The 23,361-nt window shown below is 39.4% G+C and overlaps 2 protein-coding genes and 2 pseudogenes across 2 annotated transcripts in view; 1 reads left to right on the forward strand and 3 right to left on the reverse strand.

Annotated features, from left to right (window-relative positions):
- The window catches only part of LOC148722184 (uncharacterized), an 11,037-nt gene extending 223 nt beyond the window's left edge, over nucleotides 1–10,814 (forward strand). The window contains exons 1-2 of the mRNA XM_088734621.1: nucleotides 1–237; nucleotides 394–10,814. The exon at nucleotides 1–237 is cut by the window's left edge and continues 223 nt beyond it. Coding sequence (XP_088590747.1) covers nucleotides 1–237; nucleotides 394–518 — 362 coding nt within the window. The 3' untranslated portion in view covers nucleotides 519–10,814. The remainder of the gene's footprint in view (nucleotides 238–393) is intronic.
- On the reverse strand, nucleotides 777–1,809 carry LOC148722185 (uncharacterized). The gene is made up of 2 exons (XM_088734619.1): nucleotides 1,678–1,809; nucleotides 777–1,439 (listed from the first exon to the last, which is right to left on the reverse strand). Exons 1-2 carry the CDS (start codon nucleotides 1,789–1,791, stop codon nucleotides 777–779), a joined length of 777 nt encoding a protein of 258 aa, XP_088590745.1. The 5' UTR covers nucleotides 1,792–1,809.
- Nucleotides 10,815–16,996: 6,182 nt separating the features above from the next.
- On the reverse strand, nucleotides 16,997–19,538 carry LOC148722186 (uncharacterized; annotated as a pseudogene).
- Nucleotides 19,539–19,570: 32 nt separating this feature from the next.
- LOC148722187 (uncharacterized) lies at nucleotides 19,571–22,683 on the reverse strand (annotated as a pseudogene).
- Between the last annotated feature and the right edge of the window lie 678 nt (nucleotides 22,684–23,361).

A 23,361-nucleotide genomic window follows, 5' to 3' on the forward strand; every position in this document is an offset into this window, starting at 1 on the left:
AAGGAATGCCCGGAGATAACTGCTCTGTTTTTGGTTGCGGCTCGTCCCGCAAAACGAAAGGAATCGGCATCTGGAAACTTCCTGCCCCTCGCAATGCTGAATACAAGAAATGGCGAGAACTTTGGCTAAACGAATTGACCAAAACACGCGTTGTAGACAAAGATTTCAAGCGCCAGATCGACAATGATCGTGTCTTTACGTGCGAAAACCATTTTAGGCCCGAGGATATTGAGATTTGTAAGTATTAAATGCAATCTTATAAGTTTAACTACACGCGATCCTAGACATAATCTGCGCGGTGCTTAGGTGCATAGCTTATCAATTAACTTGAGCTTTGATAAACTTCAAACGTTATATTCTGATTCTGTTTGTTTGTGATTGTTTCTACTCTAGTTCAATCTGAAAAGATGCAGAAAAAGAAACCGAAGTTTGGTGCCTTGCCAACAGTAAACATGCCGAAGCGTAGCTTCACAACACCAGTAAATGTGCGTCCACCTCGAAGCGCAGTCAACATCTAAATTGTGCGAAATGATGGACAACTTCTTTGATTGTCTGAATGTTCGCAACCAACATGAGCATGTGCGTAAAAGAAAGCCATTTCTCAAGCCATATTCATCAGTGAATGATCAACGGTTTGCCTGGTTAACCAATGATTTCCTTGGTTATTTGAGAAATTGGAGAGAGAGTGTGGCCAATCGTCCTGGTGAGTACACCAACAATGCAAGGAGCAAGATGTTTCTCTCTTGGCAAACCTACGAAGGCTTGAAAATCACAGTTCATTCAGTTGTAGAGGCTACAAAGTTTCTACTTAATGAAGGGATGGAATATGTGCTCACTGAGCGCTTTTGCCAAGATCCCCTTGAGGAGTATTTTGGGAACCAGAGGAAGCTTGGTAGGAGAAGTATATACTGTAACCCTGACTTCTCTTTATCAGATAATTTCGTCAATGGTTCACATGTGTGAGTTTCTGCTTTTTCTTTGCTATGTGTTAAAAGGCAGTCGGCCACTTTTGAACAAAGTAATGTAGCAGAGTTTCTTGATAATCCTACAAAATGGCTCGAAGCATGCAAGACTATGCTAGCGTAAAAGGCTGCATAAAACCTCTCTGCATTTCCAGACTTTGCCAATTGAATATAAAGCCCCTGAATTTCAGAAAATTTAGGTGTTGAAGATTGTAGAGTGTTGCAGTTGTAGGACCATATCTCGTCTCTGTTTACCTTTGGATAAATTTTGCTGTCTCTAAGTTTCACTTTAGCATTGCCAACGATGCTTGCATACGTTTCCACAGTTAATAGATCTCGATTTTCTGGTTTGTCTGTCTCAGTTTCTTCTGTTTCTTCTGTTTTATCTTTGTGTTTAACAGTGATGTGACGTTTCAGTCCGCTCTTACTCTTGCATTTCTTTGGACAATGAGGGCAAGTGACGCTCAGTGGGTGAACCTGCAAAACCAAATTCACGATCAACATCACACACTACTTAGGTTCATAAATCATCTTTAAATCAACAGCTGATAAAATAACGTTTAGGCAAGAAATGGTTTATAAATAGAGCCCGAAATAAGAGTGATTGATCGAAAGCATGATGTCGAAAGCTAGTCTGTTCGACCTTCATGTTCAATCTTCCTTTTTGACGTTTTTAGGCTATATTTTAACTATTAAAACAGATTCTATAGCTTACATCAGCAGCTGCTTCTCTGAAGTGCTCATCAAGGTCTTCTTCTTCTTCTAAAACTCCTAAAATTGCCTCTAAATCGTCTCCAAAGAAGAACATGTCATCACACGCGTCCGCCATGTTGTTTTTAGATGCACGGTCAATGTCACGTGACGGTGCATCTCAACCTCAAAACCCAAACAATAGGCCGGTCCTTTGAAGTTCGCCGGCTTTCATAACCAGTCCCCTCGATTAACTATGTGTAGAGGTTCTAAATTTAGTATCACTCTGAAAGAACCATCCTTTTTCGGTCTTACAAAAATGTTGGATAAGAAGTCACCTGGGACTCTGTGTTGGTTCCAACACCCCTTTAAGAGAAGTTTGGAGATTTCCATACTTACTGAGTTTCTCTCATTTGAAGAACAACGAATATTGTGTGGTTCTCTACTTTGGATTGGCCTATCCAGCTCAAACTCAATATGATAATGCGTTATGGCATCCAAGATCACTTGGTCACTGGTCAGCAACTCCCAGTTTTGTGAGAAGTTACTCACTTGGCCTGCCTGAAAGTTCATGCACTTTTCATGTAGGTCATCTTTATTGACGCCTGTTTGTGAGCCATTATAATTAGCATCAATCACCTGTTGTGTTACTGTGTTTTATTTACTCAACTTTCATTATACAGATCTTAACATAATACAACTAAAAAAAAATTCACAAGATCTGAATAATTAGGTCAGTTTATACAGAATTCAAAGATTCCTTATAAAAATAAACTGCCTCAATTAAACGTAAAAAAATATTACATATAATATATTGCATAGTAGCTCAAATAGTATAATTAATGTCACAATAATTATTAATTAATTATAAAAATGTATTATTTGCATTAAATTTGTTATGATAAAATTTATTAATACTGTTCTTAAATGATGAGAAAGACTCAATCATTCTAATGTGTAGTGGAAGGCAATTTCACAGGTCTACAATACAGTACAATACTGTTTTCTGGTTGTTGCTGTCTGGTTGTTCTTCTGATTGGTCGTGTGGATGGATGCCTGGCCGTATCCTAAAAATAGGGCATTTGTAGTTTTTCTGGCTGTTTCCATGCCAGGTATGGGTTGAGCTGGTTGGTGGTCTGTCATAAGGCTTGGGTCGGTGACCTCTTGATTTGTAGCTTTTGCCAGGTTACATTTGCCAGGTTGCTTTTGCATTTGCTGCCCAGCTCGTTTGGCGTCTGTCATCTCTTTGAGATGCTTTGATAAGTCATCTCCAAAGAGTTTTTGTGAAGGTTATGTCTTCTTTACAGAGCCTGGTGTAAGGCGGGTTTATTTCAGGCTTTGTAATCCTTTGCCTCCTCATGTTTAGCCTCCAGTTGGCATTTCCAAGTATAGCAATGGCATCCATGACTTGGTTTAAAACTTCATGTGTGTTTGTGGTCTTGGAAGACTGAACGTCTTTCACAAGGTGGTCTGACAAAATTGCCAATGTTAATAAGCCCTCAACGAGTGGCTCTTGTACTTTCTGGTAGGCTAAGTCAATTGACCTGTTCCTTCTGGGCATGAGGTCCCAAATTTCCTCATTAATGGTAATAGCTTGAAGGTATTTGCAATTTTTGGGCGGAGGATCTCTCTCTCCTTTTTTCTTTCGCCATTTCCGTGAGCAAGTCTCCAGTCAGAATATTGTCAATTAAAGATGCAATTTTGGTGTCGATAGCTGGAGATTTTGTTGTTTTGGACTTGAAAGCCTGAGTCAGGCTATCAATAATGTCCGCTGGGGTGGGGCTAAGATCCTCACCATTGGCCGAGTTCACCACATGGCCGTCTTTGCTCGTGTTGAGCAAAGCCCTCATGGCGGTCATTGGGTCATCACCGCCTTGGTTTGGCTCCTCTCTGTCTGAATGCTGTTCTGCCTGTGGTTCAGGCAGTAGTAAGAGATCTTCTTTGAGGTTGTTGAAGGCTTCTGTTTGTGATAGGGAAGCTTGAGTCAGCTGTAAGATCGAGGCTTGAAGACCTTGCAAGATTCCTGTCAACAGGGCATCATCTCTCCCTCGTTTCGACTAGTGAAGGTAGTTGGATCGTCTATTGTTTGATTTTTGGTCATTTTCTTTGAATTAAAGGTGGTTCGCCAGGTATTTCCTATGAACTTGGAGTTTTTCTATGTGAATTGAAATGATATCGCAAGAGTGAGAAGTTTTGCTTCTTTCCCAACAGCACGAGGCGAAAGCACTGACGTGTGCGTGTGTACTGCAATCTCATGGGATCCCTATGGCAGTGGTGACGAAATCGAATCATGAATTTTTCGGTAAGGCAAAGGTCGCATCTTTTTGTTGTGTTGTTGTAAGGCCTGGCTCTTGTAATGATGGACCATTTTATGCTGACATTTACAGAGTTGTCTTTCAGTTGCCAGATGTATTTGGATAGTTCAGTGCTGTAAGTGTATTTTCTGTCTTGGAATGTGACCTTGTGTTGGTTAAATCTTTGTTTAAAAGTACCTTCAGTCAATCCAATGTAGTTCTTTGGGGTCACTTTGCTATCTGTAGTGGCGACTTGTGCGTTATAGATAACGCTGGAAGACAGACAATTGTTGTTGAGTGGGCATTGTTCTTTAGATCTGCAGTTTCAAAGGCTTCCATTGTTGTTGTTGTTACACAGTATTTTCTTGTTATGTTTTTTAATGATTGATCCTATGTTCTCCATACAACTGTAGCTGACCTTGGCATTGTTCTTGTTGAATAAGCTGTGGTATTTGTGGTGTTTTGGAAAATGCTTTGATACCAGACTAAGAAATGTTCTGCCAATGTTTGTTTGTATGTTGTTGCTGAAAGGAGGGTTGTACCAGATAATGTTTCTTTGTCAGGTTCTTCTGGGTCGGGTGGTCTGTCTGTGCCCGTTGTAGGTTAGGGTTTCCGTATATCCACTGGAATTGAGGGCAGTGTCGTATAGCGTCTTAGCTTTGTTGAATTCGTCTTCGTTGTAGGAGTTGTCCGATATTCTGCGACTGATGGAGCTAGGTAGTTGCTTGATTATGTTGGGAGGGTTGTTTGACTTTGTGCTTATGTATAGCGGCTGGTTGTTAGGCTTTCTGTAAGGGTAGTAGGTTCCATTGTTGAGATTAAATGTGACATCGAGGCAGTTGGCAATTTTAAAGTTGGTCTGCATGGTGATGCTGAGTCTGTTGTTCTTGAAATGTCTAGTGATGTCCTTTCTAATTCTTTCGGCTTGTGGTCCGGAGATGCTTTTGAATATGGCAAGACCGTTGTCTCTATACAGTCCGATACATTCTTTTCCATAGGTGTTACATAAACCACTGAGGATAAATAGACCTATTAATTCACAAATTTCTGCGCCGTCATAGCTACCCATGGTGACATCAAAGGAGCTGTTGTCTTTTTTGATCCAGGCCGAACTTTACTAATGGATCGAAACAGACCAATCACAACCAACTTAAGCCACTTGAGTCTTACAGCCAATAACACCACGGCAAAACTGACCAATCATTTTATAATAATAATAATAATAATAATGATATTTATCCAGGGAGCCCACTCGCGTCGGAGGTTTTCAGTGGGGCCCTGCAAATAATAAAGTAAAATTAGCTAGGAAAAATTTGATATTACAATAAGATAGCGCATTAGTTACAAACTTTTAAGCTTTGCCTTAAAGAGGGACAATGATTTGCTGTTTTCAATGTCATTGTCTAAGTTGTTCCAGTCCTTAGAGGCTTGATAAACCGAAGTTTGCTTGCCCCAATTAGTATGCATGCGAGGAAGATGTAAATCATTGCTTCTGCGAGTTAGATGAGAATGAAAACTACTATTGTGTCTGATGTCAAATTTAAAATCAATTTCCCCTAATAGATATTTTTGCATCATAACACAGCGATGGAAGTGTCATCTCTTTGAGAGGGGCTTTAGGTCCAAACGATCCAGTGCCTCTGTTGATAAACTTCTTGGTGGCAAATTAAGCAGGACCTTGGCTGCCTTGTATTCTCTTTATCATTCCAATCCTTTGATTGATCTTTGTACTGATGGTATCAGTGTGCGCAGACCAAGACAGAGTTTGGTTTATAACAACTCCCAAGTACTTAAGTGAGTCAACCTATCAATAGCAGTGGAATTTAATTTAAGAGAGACGTCATTGAACTAGTTTAAGCTTCCGTGGGTTACCAAAAAGAACGAAATTGCATTTAGAAATGTTTAGCGGCAACAGAGTACTCGAAAACCAGTTGGAAACTGTAGTCAAATCTAAATTTAACTTACTTTCAAGTTCAGATAGATTAGTCGAAGAGTAATAATTTACAGTGTCATCAGCGTAAAGAATAATTTCGCTGGCAAGCTGACATGATGGTAAATCATTAACGTAGATAAGGAAAAGAAGTGGTTCTAATATACTTCCTTGTGGGACCCCAACAGTTATTGGTGCAGCAACAGAGAGTGCATCTCCAACAGACGTCCTTTGTTTTCTGTTTGTGAGATATGACTGGAACCAATTTAGAGTATCATCTGTGAGTCCAACCGAATTAAGCTTATGAAGTAAAAGGTTGTGGTCAACTGTGTCAAACGCTTTCGAGAGATCGAAGAAAACAGCTCCTATAAGACGACCAGAGTCCATGTTCAGAAGTACGGTTATCTGTAAAGTGTGTCAAAGCTGTATTAGTTGATAGTTTAGGTCGAAACCAAATTGTTTGGAGCTAATGATCTTGTTTTCCTTGAGAAAATAGTAGAGTTGGTTATGTATTTCCTTCTCCAGAACCTTACTCAACGTAGGTAGCACAGTTATTGGCCTGTAATTTGTTTGGGTCACAGCGTTGCCTTTTTTTAAGAGGGCAGATACCTTTCCAAACTTCCATAAGGAAGGGAAGGAACGAGTGACCAAAGATTGATAAAACAATTTTGTGAGACATTTACTGATTACACTAGCCAAGTCTTTCAGAAGGCAAGTACTAATATTGTCTAGACCAATTGCTTTGTTAGTTCTAAGTTGTTTAAGTTGATCGCATACGAACTCTTCGGTGATTGATTTGAAAACAAACTTTGGTAAATCAGTAGACCTTGCAGGAGGAGATGGTAAGGTAGTGAAGGATGTTAGTTTCATTGCGAGCTTTGAACCAATTGTAGAGAAGTGAATATGTAAGATTTTGGCAATAGGTGGATTGTCACAATGTGCTTCGCCATCGGCTTCAATACAAGAGATTGGAGAGCTCTGTTTACATTATGTGACTTCATTCAAGGTTTTCCACAGTGCACTTGGATTGCTCTTGTTAACGGATATTAGGTTTGAATAGTACTCCGCTTTGCACTTTTGTATTTCTCTGTTAACATTGTTCTTAAGCTTCTTGTGACATGACCAGAGGTGCGGTGAGTTAGATTTAATGGCTCTGCTATGGAGATAATTGCATTGGCTCATAGCTGATTTTACTTGAACTAGGCTAAAAACATTCTACTGACTACAACTATTCATCAGAGTCGATGTACATCATCAGAGTGTATCGCGTGATACGTGGAGCTGGATCAATGATTATCTCACCAACCTTATGCAAAGGATTCAGGTTAATAATGTTAGATCAGATCTAAAACCTGTTAGAGTTGGAGTTCCTCAAGGATCTTTGCTAGGCCCTAAACTGTTTGCTACTTATGTTAATGACCTACCGGATCACGTGAGCAGTGGGGAATTATAGTGTAGGCAGACAATACTACAATTTATGTTATAGGGAATTCTGTTGACGATATTGTCATAATTTTAAAAGAAGTCTTAGACCAGGTTAATACCTAGAGTCTTAAGAACAGACTGGTTGTCCACGAAGGTAAATCCAAAGTGATGATTTTGAGCACTAAGCCCTTCATAGGTCCTATGAAACCTCTGAAGTGGGGTGAGGACATCATTCGGTATGTACCCTCCTCTGTGTACCTCTGAGTTACAATCGATGACAAATTATCTTGGTCTCAACATATCAAATTAACTTTTTCTTCATTTCACATGAAAGTTAAAATGCTGAGATGTATAAGTTTTTTACCCAAATCTGTTTTAAAAACTATTTACTTTAAGACAGTTATCCCAAGTGTCTTATATGGAATTGTGATATGGGGGTCTGGTACTAAGCTTAAAGAACTAGAAATGATACATGTTAGAGCTGCTAGACTGATACATATGTAAGACGGCCAAAATCGATCAATGTAAGAACGAGAGACCCGAGGGAAGATTTATAAGTTTATTGCAAAGCAAATGAATGCAACAGTATAAAGAAAATGGGAACAAGTCATACTAAACAATAAATAAGGAAACAAAGCTATGATAAGCTAAATGATATAACAAGCTTAAAAATGTAACACAGAGATGAATATAATTCGGTACAAAATTAGGAAACAAGCAAAGTACTTGAAAACAGGAAATTGTGTGACAGAAATTATCAAAAATTTGAAAATTAAACGAGACTTACCAGGAAGTTGAAGTTTGATTGAAATTCTACTGAATCACAATCTGCACCAAGGGATCACATGAGATTGCAGCACGCATGTGCACGTCAGTTTTTGAAGCTCGATTATGAATGCATCGGCAATGTATCCTGTAGTAGGGTACTGTGTTATATATGTACCTAACTATAATATTATGATAAAGCGATGAGGGTAGGGTACAAAAGCATCTTTTGCAAAGAGGGGGTGGGTATGTGATCCCTTGGTGCAGATTGTGACTCAATAGAATTTCAATCAAACTTCAACTTCCAGTAAAGTCTCGTTTAATTTTCAAATTCTATTTCGTCAGAATTCTGCAAAGGGATCCCATGAGATTTTAAAGTCATGCATTCAGATGAGAGCCCACAAAAATTATATAACAAGTAATAAAGTCTGTTTTAATGGTAAAACAAATGCAACCATAAATTGGATAACATGATACTAAAGAAACACAATAAAATTAGCTGTGTAATTGCTTTAGTTATAACAGCTTATAGATGCCTTTTCAACATAACTTAGAATAAGTCTTAAGCAGCTGTGTCTGGTACAGCTATGTCAAAAGAGGGGTTCTCTTTTAATGGTTTGTTATAAAATGTGTCAAAAGTTCTGGAGGAGCTCCATCCAGCCCTCTCTAGAATGTCTTGCAAGGGAACAGATGCAGCTTTGGCTTTTGAAGTTGCTGCTGCACGGACACTATGGGGCTTGAAAACACTTAAATCTATTCCAGCATCGAACATCACTTGGCATATCCAACGAGATATTAAAACACTGAGTCATTTTCCTTCATAAAGTCTAAGTCCATCATGTGGAGGCTCTGACCTCGTTGTGCAGAGACTAGTGCTACTAGCATTATAAGCTTCTGGATCAAAAGTTTCAGAGTTAAATTGCTTGCTGTATCCAATGAAGAAAGGTAAGTCAGAACCTTGTCAACATCCCAAGTGGTCTGGTAGCGAGGGCGTGGTGGTTTATTTTTGAAAATGCCCCGCATGAATATCGAAACTACCGGGTGGTTTCCGATGTTGATGTTATCTTGAGGTAAGATAATTGCTGACAAAGCACTCCGAGCAGTGTTAATAGTTGTATATTCCAAGCCTTTCTTGTGCATTTGAACTAAAAAATCAAGCACTAAGTTCAGAGGTGGGTTGTATGGATAATTTTTTTGTTCAGAAGAAAACTCAAGCCATTTTGTGATGTAAGGTCTATATATCAACCTACTTATCAAATAAAGATATGTATGTATGTATGTTCCAAAACTTGATTACCTTAACAAAAAAGGAAAAATTAAAACAGTTTAATTTTGCGAGTTCAGTTTGTATCTTATGTGAATGGTTGGATCTCATCTTAGAGCTCCAGCACAGTTCAAAGTAATCACTGAAATGTAGACCATTCAGACTGAATATGATCTTATAGCACTCCATCAGGGATAGAAATTCCTTTTTTCGTTATAAAGAGTTCTATGATTTATTTTATGGAAAAAAGATTATTATGCAAAAACCTGCTGAGGGAACAGAAATGCAATATTCTAACACCTTAAATGAGAATAAAAACTATAAAGATTGCCATTAATCTCAAAGAATAACATTGTTGGGAGGGTGGCCATGTCAGATCTTTTGCAAAAGTACTAACTTTTGTCAGTAGCACTGGGGTAGTCAAGAGCCAGAAGTCATAACAGGAGATTGGAAAGACTGACTATTCTCTGACTGTGTAAACATGATAATAACAACTTCTAGCAAATGAATTCTGCAACTAAAAAGATCTGACAGAAACTTGCGGAACTCTTTCAAATTTTGAATATAAAACATACTGTAAACACTGGCATATAAGCGGCACTAGTAGATAAGCTGTAATCCAAGGTTGCTAAATCAAATTTTTGAAAAAAGCTTTTTGGAAAGAAATCTAAAGAAATCACAAGTAAAGTCTTGTGAAAGCTTTTTTTTATATTGGTGGCATCATTGAATGTACGCCCCTGCAAACTCACTTACATGAAAACTGAGAATAATTTGAATCCTTACCTATATTAATTTTGTACCGGTAATAGTATGGACATCATATGTACTGACTTAGACTTGTGTTTGATCTCACTCTGGTATTGTTCAAGCACTATTTTGTTCATTCCTGTCAGATTTAACATTAAACATGAGGAAATCTTTAGGTTGTTGGTTGGGTTGTTTCTAGCTCAGTACACCAGACCATTTGATCAGGAGAAGGGATATTTGATACAAGTAACTTTCCATTCATTGCAAATTTCTTGAGAGTTTCGTATGTTTCTGTCATGTGGTGGAGTACTGGTGATATGTCTAGCAGGGGGGAGACACTGTAAACAGATTTGCAGTGGAATGGATATTCCCTTTGGTACTTAGGTGTAGTAATTTGGTCTAAGTTAGATGGAAAAACAAGAACAGTAAAAACGCTACAAGAATTTAAAAGTGCTTTGCATACATTACATATACAAAGTTTAATCTCCTCGGACAATTGCAAGAGCTGTATCTCATGTAAATCTTAATATTTTATATTATCAGTATTGTATTTCTAATCTTTTAGGTAATTTTAATTACACAGGGTAGGCTAGTACATATATATAGGGTCAACTATACGGGGTAGAATTGTATATTTTGTGCGTTTATATATATTAGATTAGTTTAGTTTAGGTATCCTTATTTAGTGGGAAACTGCTATTGATATGACATATTAATAAAGTTTATTATTATTATTATTTGAATGGGTCTTGTGGAAGGTTTAATGCCACTTACAGCAAAAAAAAACAAAAAACAATCTTATGTTTACGAGCAACAACAGCTCCTTAGGAGCCACCAAACTTGCAAAAACAATGATCAAAGTGGCTGTCCCCAAACACAAGTGGTTTCCTGAAACATGGTTTTCAACAGATGGGTGTGAAACACACTGGAAATCTAATCATTATGTGTGGGATGCTCTTCAGTCATACCAAGCACCTGTAACTTAAAGTCAAAGTTGTTGAAAATCAAATTTCCTCCCTTGTCTACAATCACAATGACAGACAGTTCTGAGTGGCCTTTATTCATAGGAGGAGAACTGATGAGAGATGGTGCTTTAATTGCTTCTCGATTTTTTTCTGCAGGAGTGTTGTATCATTCTATACGATCCTCTTAACCCATTAATGGCCGCAGCTTTTTTGGAAAACTGTGTTTTGAAGCTAGTCGAGCAGATTTCGGGTCACTGTTGTGGTTTTAAAAGCTCAAACTTACCAAAAACCCCTTGACAGCTTGTACACTCGACGGCCTTTCGATCCAAATGCAAAATGGCGGTCTGAAAATCTCGGGCACGCGCAGAAAGCAAAATTTCGAAATTTCTTGGGTTGAAAAGTAAGGCCCCACTTAAGACTTTTACTTTTCTCTCTTTCTCCTGCCCTTTTTTTCCTCTCTCCTTGGCTGAAGTTTCTCCTCACTTGCTGGAAATTTAGTAGGCTTCATTTTGGTGTAGAGATTTTTCAGAAACTACTCATTATTTTCAAAGCACATGCTCAGAAAGGTAGGTGGGTAATGGAACAAGATTTTCGTCCAGATTTTCAGGTCAGGTCTAGTCTGATCATCAGCACAGTAGCTAAGAGACCTTGTAAGAACTTAATTTGAAGGACACATGGCTCATGAATGTGTTAGGATCTTGGTCAGCATATACCTACAGTATATGTGTGTATATTGGAGTCATATAGCTATAGAAAACACAGTAATTTATTTGGCACGATGTTGGACGCACTATTCATCAATATTGTGAGAATAAGAATAATAATAATAGTTCATTTTATAGCGCACACATCCACTACTAGTGCGAGGCATTTTACAAAATTACTGGTAATCCTAAAGCCATAAAACTTGCTCTTAAAACTTGGAAAAGAAAAAACTAGCAACACACCTAGAAACTAAAGGCTTAAAAATATGATGAAGAGTTACTCTTAATAATATTAGTTAAAAGGAAGGTCTTGAGTTTTTTCTTAAATGACAATACTGTACTGGATTGTCTTACTTCCGACGGAATAGTGTTCCAAATCTTTGGGGTGCATATAGAGAAAGTTTTATCACCATATGTTTTAGTTTTACAGTTTGGCTGCATCAGCAGGTCGTGAAGGTTCGAGTGTAGAGATCTAGTTTATTTGCGATGTTGCAAGAGTTCCATTGGATATTGTGGGGCAGAGACCATTCAATGATTTCTAGACATAAAGAAGGTGCTTAAACATGATTCAATATGAGACAAGCAACCAATTAAGTTGTACTAGGGCAGGAGTAATATGGTCATATTTCCTTGTACCAGTGACATAATGAACAGCAATGTTCTGGATTTGTTGTACCTCTTCATACGGAACCCGCAAAGGGCCATCGTCAAACACAATTATTTGATCAGTGATGTGACGAGTTACGTGACGAGTTACGTGACGAGTTACTTGACGAGTTATTTGACGAGTTATTTGACGAGTTATTTGATGAGTTATTTGACGAGTTATTTGACGAGTTACGTGACGAGTTACGTGACGAGTTATGTGACGAGTTATGCGACGAGTTACGTGACGAGTTATTTGACGAGTTACGTGACGAGTTGTTGTAAAGCAAGAGCCTGGGTTATGTTTGTGTAGACGGGGCAAAGATGGCGGCGGGTTTGACCTTGAACTTTCGTGTTGAATTAATTGAGCAATACTTTAAAATTGGATACAACCACGCACAAATACTTTCATGTCTTCTATTACTGCATGACGAGGAACTCAGTTTGCGACAGTTGAAAAGAATATTAGCCCGTAGAGGCCTTAAAAGACAGCAAAACGTTTCCGACCTGAGAACTGTTATCGTCGCTATTGAACAAGAGCAACGAGGAAGTGGAAGTGATGTTGGATATGGATCTGTTTGTCTAACAATATACTAAAACCTTTACAATTTTTCCACTAGCAGTGCTTTTTAATAACTGGTTATTGACTTTTGTGTGCCAGAGAATGTTATCCAGGCTTTGGTGTTCAAAGCCTGCTTCACAGCAATAGTGTATGAACATTTTACAGAAAAAAAATGCCAACTGATTACTTGTGTGTGTGAAAAGTCAATGAAGCATCTGCTATGCTGGCCTGTAGCTAATAATTAGTGTTTATTGGTGACTTGCATGTGACGTCACGAAAATCATGCAAATTCGTGACTGCCATTATTGTGCCCCTCTGAGGTGTGAAATATATGCTAAGCAAGGCCAGTTCTATAGTAATTCTTTATTCGTGTGTTAAAAATCGCTTCTAAATGATCTTAAATGTCAGTACCAGTTCTATCCAAGTATGCTGTGTCTCTTAAGGATGATGTATAGCAACGATATATCGAAAAGATAGCGAAAATAGGCATTGATCCGGTCACGATCCCCGAAGAACAGCTCGATGCAGAGAATTTACCTTCGGTTGAACAGTCGGACTTGTTTAGTTTCTTGGTTTTAGAGACAAGTTATTACACAACCGAACAGTTTGAAAATTACAAGAGTCTAGAAGCTTACAATCAAGTGGTATCCGGGTTTGTTGCTTCAGTCAAAGGTTACCTGGTTTAGGAAAAGCATGTTGTTGCAAAGGTTCGCCATTCACAACGAATGAATGACTCTCTTGTAACTATTTGGATTATACATGGGACAAATGGAAGAGTTTTTTCTGCGCATTGTTTAGGATGTAAGGCAGGTTTGGCTGAATCGTGCTCTCACATCGCCAGTTTCCTTATTTACCTAGAATGCTGCATGCGAATTAATGGGAAGCTAGCTTGAACGCAAGTTAAGTGCACGTGGCTCCTTCCAATGTACGTCGACAAAGTGGCCTATGCTAAAGCAAAGGAAATCAATTTTCAGCTAAAAAGCTGAAAGAAGAACTAGACAGTAAGATCGATTCTTGTGATGGCAAAGATACATGCTTCGATCAAAACAAGACTGTTAAACAAAAGATCACTTCAAGCACAATTGTTTCAGCACAAGAGGTGTTTAATTTTTATGAAAGGCTCATTAAGTGCGAAACAAAAGCTGCAGTGTTAACTTTAATTGACCCATATGCTGATCAATTTGTATCAAAGAGCCGCAATGTACCAGTTGTAACTGATCTTTAGGAGCCATGTAATTTAGATCTTAAGTATACAGAGCTGTTGAACAAGTATTTAGAGGTCGAAATTAACATTTCTGAGGAAGAAATTGAAATTGTTGAACAAGATACCAAGACTCAAGCAAAGGGTTCAGGGTTCTTCAGACATCGTGCTGGTCGAATTGGAGCCTCTGTCTGTGGTGCTGCCTACCATAATAATATTGCACAGCCTTCACAATCACTCATACAATCAGTATGCTATCCTCACTTGTACAAACGTAATATCAAATCAGTTAAATATGGTTGTAAGTATGAGGAATCTGCCATTAAAGCTTATGAACAGGTCATGAAACAGCAACATGTAAACTTTGAACTCAAGAGATGTGGACTGTTTATAAATGTAGACTTGAATACTCGAATAAGGTTTTAATTACGAAGATCTGGTTTGACTGTACATAAAAGGAAACAAACGTAAACAAAACAAAGCGAAACGAAAATACTACAGTGACAACATACTCACAAGATTTGTGGACTCGCAGGAAACGTAAAGAAAACATTCATGAGAAAAAATAATCAAACATTTAGGACCGAACTTTGACTTCTGGAGGTCCGAGCACATGGTCCATACCATAATATCAACAATACATGACGTAGATCACCAGTCCCGCGAGGACTAAACGCGGGAAACGTTTTGTAACTTACAATAAACAAGGAGTATCCTTATATTCATGCAACACCAGATTTTTTAGTCTCTTGTGATTGCTGTGGGTTGGGTTGAGTTGTGGGGAAGTGAAATGCCCTATTTCAATTAAGGATGGCAACTTTAAGGAGTATAGTCACAAATCAACATTCTGTCTTGAGAATGTGAATGGAAAATTGAAGCTTAGAGGAACCCATAATTATTACTATCAAGTACAGCAGCAGTTATTTACCTTACCTGAGAGAAAATTTTGTGACTTTGTTGTCTTTTCAAGGCACTCACAGTATAAGAAAGGAAAGAAAGCCTCAAACCAAAAAGTGCAATCTACAATCCATCAAGCTGCAATGAAATATAATACTATTTGTGTTTGTAATGGCAAAGCATCTACTAAAGATAGGCTGGTTGAGTGCCACAACACTACCTGTAAAAATGGACATTTTTTTCATTTGTGGTGCTTGGGATTGAAAAGACTGCCTAACAATTCCAAAACAACCTGGTTGTGTCCTGATTGCAGTGGAAAGAAAACCACTACTACCACTTCTGCTTCTTCATTACCTGAGTCACCTGTTGCTTCAAACTTATCAGACTATAATGACGATGATGACAGTGATATTGAGATTACGAAAGTGTCAACTGGCTCCATCAACAAATTCAGTGCTCTTAAGAGGTTAGACAGCTCAGACTATAACATTATCAAAGATCCTACTGGATGGCTTACTGGGGACATTCAGCATGCTCATGTCCTCATAAAACAAGAAAATCAATCAATTGGGGGTTTTCAGCGCCCAATTTTGGGTAGAGTTAGAAACTTGGATGTAGAGTCTGGTGAATTTATTCAAATCTTACACACTGGAAGTGATCACTGGGTTTGTGTAAGCTCAATAGGATGTACCCCTGGCATAGTTAACCTCTATGATAGCTTATTTCATCATGCCATTTGCCAAGAGATTGAGGAACAGACAAATGACCTACTAGGTTGGAATTTGATCAGTCTTAATTCTGTACCTGTGCAGCAAGAAAATAATGGCAGTGATTGTGGTGTGTTTTCTGTTGCCTTTGCAACATGTCTAGCTTTTGCTACAAACCCAGCCATGTCACTTTTGATGTTCCAAGAATGCGCTCCCATTTGTTAGCTTGTTTCAAAAGTGGCAGGATAAGCATGTTTCCATTTATTTAGTAACAGAGATAATAACAATAGCTAATTTATAAGATTGTGCCATTTACTGCAAAGGCAAGAATGTCTTGTGACTTTTTTCTGATGTTTGGTTGCCATACAGAGTAGTAGGAAAACAATTGTCACATATTGTAATTCTACGTTGCATTGCCAAAAGTGTACAAATTATTGTTAAATACATGTTCAGTCAATATAGAGTTTTGATAGCAATGTCCACATGTATATCTAGGTACAGTACTTGTACTAATTAGGTGAAAACATAAATATGCCATAGCTTCTTTGCAATAAATGTACTTATTGTCACTTCCCCCTTTAGTTTTGGAACAGTTAGTAAATCTTATATATATTACAAATACATGTTTAAGACATTTGTTAAATCAATTCATGAAAACACACTCATTTATTATTATTTGACAGTAATTTAACCATAACATTAGTAAACAAGGATTAAGGGCTGATGGTGTTCAATATAATGTCTAAAATTAAATCTTAGCAAAAACTGGAAATTATTGATGTCAATTTAGTGTAAGCCAAAATCAGGCAGTCGTATGTACTTTTTTTGTTTGCCACTAAATGTAGCTAAATTAGCATTTTGATTCAAAATGGTTTCATATTCTAAATTCAAGCACAAGTATCAGGAAGTTTTTCAGAATTATGTTAGAACTGGATTGATAAGATAACATTTCAGAATAGCCAAATAATGATTTAAGCAAAACTTAATTATGCTTAAGTGCTTCATTTTTTCCACTTGATAATTGAAAGGGACTGCATGAGAATGACTTTTTGAACAATGTTTCACTTATCCATACGGTTGTAAAAAATGTAATTAAAAGCACAACTAGACTAGCCATAAAAATATTTTTAAAACATCAAAATATATAAATTGTATTAAAAAAAGGAATATATGAGTATCTTGTCCTCTGGACCACTGACGAGTCGACAACTTTTGAAGTTTACGGAAACGACCGTATATCGGATAATCAACGGTTTATTGATATAACTATTCCATCTGAAATCAACAAATTTCACAACAGTTATTTGTGGTATTCACCTACGTTGAGATCCCTAACAAATAAATAAAGAATTACCGTAGAAAACTCAAACTAAACCTACTTCTGTGGCGGGTTTCCATAAACTATGAACTACTGAACTGAAACTGCGGCTTGAATTACCGAACTCGGTGAACTTAAACTCCTGTATCTGGTAAGCGGCTGATTCACATTTTTTCTTAACGTGCTATAACTAGACAGGAAACTAAAACCAATCAAAGTGTAAATTGTTCCTAAGTGTCAATCAAAGTTTGCCTATTGTCCGTTAATAATTAATTCTGTTGAGGGAACATTTCCTCCGCCCCGATGGACAAAGCGTCCATCATCTCACTCAAAGCCTTCAGCTGGTTGCACTACTGCTATCTTTGTGATAGGTCTTGAATATTCGCCAGTTGGTGTTTTAACTTTCAGGTTTCTGACTCTGCCATCCTGCCCTGGGTACACTTCTATTACGTCCGGTAATCCAGTTTCCTCGTAATGCCTTGTTGTCTTGTACCATGACAAAGTCGTTCAGGCAAACGTTACGTCTGTCTGAGTTCCACTTCTTCCGTGGGACTAACAAGGGGAAGACATCCCTGGTCCACCTTCTCCAGAATGAGTTCACAATCTGTTGGATGAACTCTACTCTTTTCCTTGGATTTTTTGTCTCATTAAACGGGCCTTGTGGGACTTGAGAAGACGCTCTGCCTAACAGCATATCGTTCGGACATAAGTAGGCTCCATCGTCTGGATCGTTCGGTACTCGACCAATTGGACGCTGGTTAACTAAATTAGCAATTTCTAATAGGCAAGTGTATAATTCAAACGGCGTAAGGGTGTGACTTCCCATGGCCTTCTTTAGAGCAGTCTTGCAGCTCTTCACAAGGGACTCTGCGCAACCATTCTGGTGTGGCGCACCTGGGGTTGTGAACTTCCACTGCATTCCTTTGTCGGCACAGTAATCTTGAAGCGCCGTTATGTCCCATCCTTCAATCATCTTGCGGAGTTCCCTTTGAGCACCTACCATCTGCATCCCGTTGTCGCTTATCATGAGAGTGGGGTAACCTCTGATGGAGAAAAACCTGCGAAGCGTTTGCATGAATTGCATTGTAGTGCAGTCAGTCGCTATTTCCAGATGGATGGCTCTGGTGTTCAGGCATGTAAAAATAACTCCATAATGCATTACTGTCTTGTTTCTGTTAATTTTTACCGTGAAGGGGCCAAAATAATTGCAGGATGTGTAGTGAAACGGTGGGGTGCCTGGTGCTGTTCGATGTTGTGGTAGATCTGCCATGATCTGTGTCTCTGCTCTCGGCTCCATTTCTCTGCACAAGACACACTTAAACTTGACCGTTTTTGCAAGGTCGTGACCTCGCACGATCCAATAATTCTTTCTTGTTTTGGCTACTGTCGTTGCTACACCTGGATGTCCGCATCGATGAGCGTCTTGCATGATCAGGCGTGACACACTGTGGTCATGAGGTAACAATACTGGGTGCTTCGATTCGTATGATACGATTGCTTTGTCAACGCGTCCTCCCACTCTGATAATGCCTTCGTCGTCAACAAAGGGACTTAACATTTTGAACTCGTTCTTTAGGAGGCGGTTTTGTAGGCTTCTCTGTGCCTGCCTGATCACATATCTTCTGCTTTCCTCTAACTCTTGGGCATTTAGCGGCCCTTGGGATGGTTGAGGCTCGTGGGTTTGCTTTATTTTGGCCATGAGGTTTTTCTTCAGCCTGAAGACCCATGATATCACATGAACTAGCTTCTTCCAACTGGAATATCTATTGCCATCAATGATGGATGGCGTGAATACTACTGCTCCTACATTCATTGTCTTCCTACACTCCTTGTCTACTTCTTCTTGGGTTGGTTCCAGCTCACTCTGGGGCCACTGTTCTTCAGGTAAGCGTAAGAAATCTGGTCCGGATTGCCACCTTCCCGACAACTCCGTAACTGTTATGCCACGCGAAACATCATCTGCCATGTTATGTCTGCTTGGAATATGCTTCAATTGTGCTTGGTCGGTCTGACTTTGGATTTTTCCAACTCTGCTAGAAACGAACGGTTTAAAGCGTCTGACCTTGCCGCGTATCCATGCCAATACGATGGCGCTGTCGGTAATCATGAAGGTTTTTTCGAACTCGAAACGCGATTCTTCCTTGATTGTGGCTTGTAATCTCGACGCCAATACGGCTGCTTGTAGCTCGAGTCGTGGGATCGTGATTTGTTCGAGAGGGGCCACTCTTGACTTGGCTGCTATAAATTTGACATCAAATTCCTTATTCTCTATTGACCATCTGATATAAGCACATGCGCCAAATGCTTCTTGAGATGCATCTGCGAAAACACAAAGTGTCGGTCGGGAATATGAAGGTTGGCGCGGCGACAAACTTCTAGGGAAGGAAACTTCATTGAGCTCTTTTATTTCCTTCAAGAGACTGAACCACTTCTGATGTACTGCTGTGGGGAGGTCTCGATCCCATCCATATTCTTGTTGCCATAGCTCTTGAAAATCAATCTTGGCTCACACCAGAAGAGATGCTGCAAAGCCAACAGGATCGTAAATTCGCGCTATTTGACTAAGAATGCTTCTCTTTGTCCATTTGGTTGTATTCAAGCTGTTCATGACTTCCGTTTCCACTTTGAACTTGAACGAGTCTTCGGCAGTGTTCCATACTATACCCAAGACCTTGTCTTCGCCAGATCCCTTTATAACGTTCACTTCTTCCCTTTCTCGTTCACCGGTGCCCTTCAAATCTTTATTTGATCGCCACTCTTTTATTCTGAAGCCACCTTTGGTTAACACTTCATCAATTTCAGACGTCAGTTGTGCTGCCTCTGTCACCGTCTGCATGGAATCCAAGATGTTGTCCATGTAGCTGTTTTCCTTTAATGTTTTTGCTGCACGTGGGCTTTCAGTTCCTCCTTCTGCCGTTTTTCTTAAGGCTATTTGTGCCATGGCTGGCGCTGGCTTGTCTCCAAAGGTCAGAACGGTCTTCACATAGGTATCAGGCTCTCGATCGATTTCCATATCTCTCCACAGGAAGCGATGGACATGCTGGTCTTGCTCCGGAATAAGCACTCTGTGGTACATTTTGGAGATGTCGCCACTAATAGCCACTTGATTTTCTCTAAAGCGCATTAAGACGCCAAAAAGGTTGTTCAGTAGGTCCGGTCCTTTAAGCCAATAGTCGTTTAGGCGATGGCCTTGATATACCGAGGAAGAGTTGAACACAATTCGTAGGGGAGTGCTTTTTTTCTCTGGTTTCAAAACTGCATGATGGGAGATGTAATGTACAGGGCCAGTGTACTTTGTCAATTCCGCTCTTGTCAGTTTTCTAGAGAATTTCATGTCTTCCATCTCTTTCATTTCCTCGTTATATGCCTTGGCATTTGCTTGATTTTTCATTAATCGACGCTCTGTTGCTTCTAGTCTTTTCATAGCTTGGGACCGGTTGTCGGGGAGAAGTTTGGGATCTGTTTTCCACGGATAGGGAATCGTCCATTGATTTCCCACTTTCTTGCAAGAATTTTCGATTATTTTCTTTTCCTCTCGTTCGAGCTGAGTTAGCTTGTCCATTGAGCAATCACAGGATCTTGCTGATACCCCCATGGATTCGGTGGACCAAAATTCTGAGAGATCAACAGGAGCGGCGTAGTTGACGAAAAATACTCTACCTTTTTCTTGGCCTTTGCTGGCTGTCGCTCCGAATACCACCCATCCAAGCGGTGAATTCCTGGCCACCAGATGCTCTGACTGTCTCGTTTCGCCGGTGTGCATTCGGGCGTGGTCTATTCCAATAAGGAGGTCTACTGGACCAGAGCCTCGAAATATCTTCTCTTTCGTCAAAAGTGACGCCTTTGCAGCATTCTCCTTAGAAATTCCGGCGATGTCATCGCTTATTTGGGGAATTCCAACTGCCTTTACAACGAAACTTCTCTTGTTGACCAGTGAGGTTACTTGGACCTTAAACTCCCTCGTCCTCGTTTGTTCTTCTTCTCCGCCTATCTTGGTGATGGTAATTGTGACTTCCTTCCCGTCAAGACCAAGACTTTCTGCTGTCCCCGAACGAATCAGGGTTAACTGAGCTCCGGAGTCAAGAAGTATATTGCCACGCTTGTATAATCCTTGCCCTCCTATTTCAGCCGAAATAATCGGGAGTAGTGCATCCTGGGTATGTAGGACTGAGGAGATGCTTGCTCTAACATCTGTATTCTTGTGGAGTAGAGGATGATGGTAATATTTGCATCGCGCACCGTGAACAGTTTCTGTACATTGCTTTCTTCTGCTACAGTTAGACATTCTGTGCTCTTTTCCCGCTCTTTTAAGGCAATTAAAGCAGGCGTGATTTTCCTTGGTGGCACTTAAACGCTCATCTGGATTTAATGCTGCAAATTTCAGGCACTGATCCGGCCAATGAGTCGAATTCTTACACAACCAACATTTGTCACTTGGGGTTTTACTTCGTTCGTCATTTCCTTTGGTTACGTAATGAACAGTATGATGAGTGCTGCTCGTTCTGAGGGGTGTGGTGGCTCGCATGCGGGACTTCATCTCAGTTGTCATCCACGTCATCAAATGGTGAAGGGGGTAGCAGGCTCGCTGTTTCTTTCCACTTCTCTCGACCACACCTTCCTGTCATCGGTACACATCTTCTTCTCAATAAGTGACAACATATGACTGTTGTCCATGTCACCTAGTACTCCAATTTCTTTCAACGTATTATAACATCGTTTTTCAAGATGAACTAATTCGCAAAATCGAGCATCTTCGTCGTCTCGTAAGGGCTTAAACTTAACTATATCTTGCATGATGGTGTCGGAAACAACTCTGGGGTCCCCATAAATTGAATCGAGATAATCCCATGCTGCGTTGTAATCTGTTCCGATTCCCTTAATTAATTCCAGCGGTTTGCCTTGGAGGCACGTGCGAAGAAAAGTGATGGCATCGCGCGTGCTGTACTTTGATTCAATCGCATGTTTGAAGTCTGCTTTAAATATCGCGTATTCTCTGACATCTCCAACAAATTTAGGCATTTTTGGTTTTTCCATTTTGAAACCGCACGAATCAACAACAGTATTTTGGCTATCTTCTTTATCATTTACAACGGAGGTGTTAACGCTTTGACTTCCGCCAAGCTGAATTCCAATCATTCCATTACTTTTGTCTGTAACTGAACCAGGATGATTTTCACTAGCATCGAATAATACATTCGTCGTAGGTGGAATACTACTCTTAACTTTGTCCATAGTTTGATCAATGTACTCCTTTGACCTAATTTCAATTCGCATAAACATTTCTTGACACTCTTCAAACCAACTTTCTTCCTTCTCAAATTCTGTATCATCATCGATTAACTTCGTAAATTCTTCGTGTCTCTAGATAAGCTTCTCATATGCTTCTTTTACTTTATCAAGCGATTCTCTTGCCTCGGAAGCTGGACGCTTGCTTTCAATTGTGTGATGAAGAGATTTTCGAGCCCTAGTTAATGCTGCTTTCGCGTTTCGGCGAGTCACCTTTGCTTCTTTAAGAGCCTCTGACATGTCGAACTCCTCGTGACCTCAGGTTAGCGGAGAAATCGAATGAAATGGACCACTGACGAGTCGACAACTTTTGAAGTTTACGGAAACGACCGTATATCGGATAATCAACGGTTTATTGATATAACTATTCCATCTGAAATCAACAAATTTCACAACAGTTATTTGTGGTATTCACCTAAGTTGAGATCCCTAGCAAATAAATAAAGAATTACCGTAGAAAACTCAAACCAAACCTACTTCTGTGGCGGGTTTCCATAAACTATGAACTACTGAACTGAAACTGCGGCTTGAATTACCGAACTCGGTGAACTTAAACTCCTGTATCTGGTAAGCGGCTGATTCACATTTTTTCTAAACGTGCTATAACTAGACAGGAAACTAAAACCAATCAAAGTGTAAATTGTTCCTAAGTGTCAATCAAAGTTTGCCTATTGTCCGTTAATAATTAATTCCGTTGAGGGAACATCCTCCAATCATTGCTTTCATTGTCAAGTCAATCTAATGGTACAATAGATTGGCAACAATTGACAAGGGCTGAACAAACTCTTAATATTCAGTCAATTAGAGGTTCCTGGCTCTGTGTGCTACTTAAAACTTTTGTAGGTAGTGTACCTTCCAATATGGTATACTTTCGTCGCAGCAACCCTATCACTCTCTCAACGTGAATCCTGACACTAGCTATTCCTCTTGATCTTTCTACATCAACTGGATCTAATTGGGCCTTTCCTTTTGTAAAAGCAGGAATGACAAGCTTCCCAT

This window comes from Stylophora pistillata, chromosome 10 (genome assembly GCF_964205215.1).
Source record: "Stylophora pistillata chromosome 10, jaStyPist1.2, whole genome shotgun sequence".
Lineage (NCBI taxonomy): Eukaryota > Metazoa > Cnidaria > Anthozoa > Scleractinia > Pocilloporidae > Stylophora > Stylophora pistillata.

Excerpts from the sequence above, each read along its gene's own strand:
- LOC148722185 (XM_088734619.1), bottom strand. The coding sequence starts at position 1,791 with ATGGCGGACGCGTGTGATGACATGTTCTTCTTTGGAGACGATTTAGAG. Across the intron at positions 1,440-1,677 it reads TCAGAGAAGCAGCTGCTGAT|GTTCACCCACTGAGCGTCAC; the intron begins GTAAGCTATAGA and ends TTGGTTTTGCAG.